This window comes from Austrofundulus limnaeus, unplaced genomic scaffold (genome assembly GCF_001266775.1).
Source record: "Austrofundulus limnaeus strain Quisiro unplaced genomic scaffold, Austrofundulus_limnaeus-1.0 Scaffold78, whole genome shotgun sequence".
NCBI classification, from domain to species: domain Eukaryota; kingdom Metazoa; phylum Chordata; class Actinopteri; order Cyprinodontiformes; family Rivulidae; genus Austrofundulus; species Austrofundulus limnaeus.
Window position 1 is genome coordinate 1,509,632 of NW_013952480.1, and position 3,603 is coordinate 1,513,234.

Below are 3,603 nucleotides of genomic sequence, written 5' to 3' on the forward strand. Positions count from 1 at the left end.
GTGTGTGTGTGTGTGTGTTGTGTGTGTGTGTGTGTGTGTGTGTGTGTGGGCTTGACAGGCAGACAGCTTTGTCTCTGCTTGCTGACTGTGCAGAAGGTTGGGCTGACACTGAGCGTTTCACTGAAGGACAATGAAGCTTCTCCATCTGTGTTTCTTTTTGTGTGTGCTTGTTGTACCCGCCGCCCCGCCCATATTGCAAACACACACACACACACAAACACACACACACACACACACCAACACACACACACACACACACACACACAACTTCTTCATCTTTGTCTTAATAAGTTATAGAACATGGTGGGGGGTTAAAGTTGGAGAAAGATAAGAGAAGTATTATTGCTTGGGGGAAAAGGGGCTGAATGTGGTAGTGGATGATGTACAATGGAGGCAAGAAAAATAAAACAGGAATCTTGTTCTGATAATAGAAAAGATGAACAGCAGTGGAGAGGATGAGAGGAGGAAATCAGAACAGAATGAAACATACAACAGATCTAAAGTCTGGCAGGGAAAACAGGAGAAAAGTAAAAATCACTCGGAAGTAAGGGATGAATGGATGTATGGATGGATGGATGGATGGATGGATGGATGGATGGATGGATGGATGGATGGATGGATGGATGGATGAAACAAAGTGAAGAACAAGAATAATACATTTTTGGAAAACAGGCATCAAGGAAGGAAGGACGAAACATGGGAAAAGGAAGAAGGGAAGGAGGAAAGGAACAGATGTAAGGTGAAAAGAAATTAACAAAAGGAAGCAAGAATCAGAAGGAGAGAAGAAACAAGAGAAGGAATAAAGGAGAATGGAAGGAAGCAGAGTAAAGAAGGAATGACAGGAGGAAATATAACAAGAAGAAATGAAAAAGTATGGGATTATATAGATGAGAAAAGAGGGAGGAAAGGAAAAGGAATGAACTGAAAGAAGAAAGCATTGAAGGAAAAGAGAAATAAACAAAGGTAGGAACTGACAGAGGGAAGGAAAGAATAATAAACAAAAACAGGAAGAGGGCCAGAGAGAAACTCACATCAGCTCCTGAGGATGGAAGGAGAGCTGGAGAGGTAAAGGAGAAGACGCAGGGAATGTACTTTAGGATTGAAGGATCCAAGGAAGAATAAAACAAATAGAATATGAGAGGAAGATGGAGAAAACAAACAAATAAAGAAATTGAAAGAAGGAATGAAAAAAGTGAAAAAAGAAGAATAACTTGAAGAATCTAGAAAAACTGGAAGGCATGAACATCTAAACAACAACAAACAGGACCAAACTGAGCAGACGGACCAAAGCCAGAGAGGGAAACAGTGATAAGAAAATAGAATCAGAGTGAAAGAAAAGAGTGGAGCTCCAGCTGACAGTAAATGAGCTGACAGACTGGAGGACAGAGTGACAGAGACAGAGCAGAGAAGAATAGGAGCCGTCACGACTTCCGCTCCATCGGCTGCTGTGTAATTTAGTTCACAGTTCACAATGACCATCATGAATCTTTTATCACTTCTTCTGGGACATTAACACCAACGGTGTGCGTAGCTTCGCCCGATTCACACAGAAACAGCTGTCCCAGACAATTCACTCAAACTGTAAGACTTCCTGAAAACGTCCAAAGTAAATAAGTTACTGAAAAGACAAAAACACAGGCTTTCAGTTTACTGTAAATTAATGATTGTGTTAAAACAGGAAGCTGTAATGATGCTTCAGCATTGTTCTGAACTCAGCAAACACTTCAGTATTTTCTCAAAAGGACATGAAAAATGGAACCATAAGTGTCTGCTTTACAAGAGTTTCTATCTTCAGCCCTTTCCGTCAGACAGTAAACAACCAGAGGTGTCCTCTTTTCTGACCCACTTTCTGCACGTCTCTYTTTGTGCAGGTAAAGGTGACCTAATCGGAGCGAACCTGTCTTTAGATAATCGAGTAATAAAGACCAACGCGGATGTGAAAGCCCTCACCTACTGCGACCTGCAGTGCATCAACCTGAGAGGGCTGTATGAGGTGTTGGACCTGTACCCTGAGTACTCTCACCACTTCGTCCAGGACATCCAGCAGGACCTCACCTACAACCTGAGGGAGGGACACGAGACACATGTGAGCGCGTCCAAAACGTTTGCACTTTTATTAAACATTATTTTTGATTGTTTGAACAGCTTTCTAATTACTCCTATCCAACTGTTGCTGTAATGTTTTAGATTGGTGAGACTTTTGTTTCATGTAACTTTTATACTTTTCAAAGAATTTATCTATATTTATAAATATTTTCATTCATTAGGATCTCTTAAATTTTTTCAAAAACATTATTATTTTTTTATTTCAAACCTCTATTTTTTTCTTCTTTTACTCTTTTTAACTTTTAGCTACCATTCTGCTATTTGAAGTTTTTAGCAAGTCTTTTGGTATTTTTAGCTTTTAGCCCACCTTTTGTTAAACTTTTTTTGCTACTTGCATTTTTAGCTGACTCTAGCAACTTTTAGTTTTAAAATATTGTCAAGGCATAGCTTTTAGCTAGTCTTTTGCTACTTTTGGCAACATTTTGCTTTGATAGGTTTAACTAACTGCTTGATAACGTATCTAACTTTTTGCTATTTTTCACTTTTAGAAAGCCTTTTGCTAACCATTTGCTGCTTGCAACTTTAGCTTAGCTTTTGATGGTTTTAGCTTTTAAGTGTTATTCTAGCAAAAATAGCCTTTTGCTACTTTTAGTTTTTAGGCAGTCTTTTGTTATCTTTAGATTCAGATTGTTGATACTTTTAGCATTTAGCCATTATTTTGCTACCTTGATTTTAACTAGCCCTTTTAAAACTTTAGCTATTTTGTTGCTACTTTTAATTTTTAGCCAACCTTTTGCTACTTTTAACTAGATTTTTGCTACTTTAGCTTTTAGTTAGCCTTTTACTTAACCATGGGATCAACATGGAACCTGAGACATTCTAAATCTTCACAAATTCTAAAACTTTTAATTGTTTTGTAATTGTTTAATTATTCCTAATTACATAGATTTTTACATAAAATTAACATTACCTTAAAAGCTAATTACATTTCACTWTTTTTGAAGATGTTACAGAAAATGAGGATTATTGTAAGAAACAGGAAAGAAACAAATATYTAACAGGGGCTGACAAAGGAAGAAAATTTAAACAAACTCTTCTTGTAGGTTTTTACAGTAGAACTTTATTTTTACACATAGTTTTTATAATCTCCCTGAACCCAGGGAGTTCCTGATTGGTTTTGTTCTCATTTCAGGAGTAGAAATTAATGAAGCCTACTGTATGTTTCCCCCACAGCAGTTCAATGCAAAATTACCAATTATTGTGCGCTTGGTGAAYTCTCTGAATAACGACTTATTATATTAACGTTTGGCAAAGAGTCGAGATAAGAGAACTTTAATGTTCAGAAAATTGACTTTTGGTTTGAGAAGATAAAGACACGAAAAGCTTTATGTGAGAAAATTGTATTTTATTTTTATGTATTTTTAGGGGATAATGTGATCAAAACATCTTAAACCTATAAGGCAAAGTGTCATCTGTGGAGTTTAGTTATGGTTAAAAGTGAGGAGCAAGTTAAGTTTAAGCTGAGGTTGTAATTAGTTGTGTTCGGCTGCTCTTTAA

General features: G+C 37.0%; 1 protein-coding gene across 1 annotated transcript in view; it reads left to right on the top strand.

The window, feature by feature from the left end:
• The window catches only part of kcnh8 (potassium voltage-gated channel, subfamily H (eag-related), member 8), a gene marked incomplete in the record, with an annotated part of 79,007 nt that overhangs the window by 59,501 nt on the left and 15,903 nt on the right, over positions 1-3,603 (top strand). Inside the window, 1 exon segment of the mRNA XM_014011242.1 lies at positions 1,872-2,086. Within this exon segment, the coding sequence (XP_013866696.1) occupies positions 1,872-2,086 (215 nt within the window).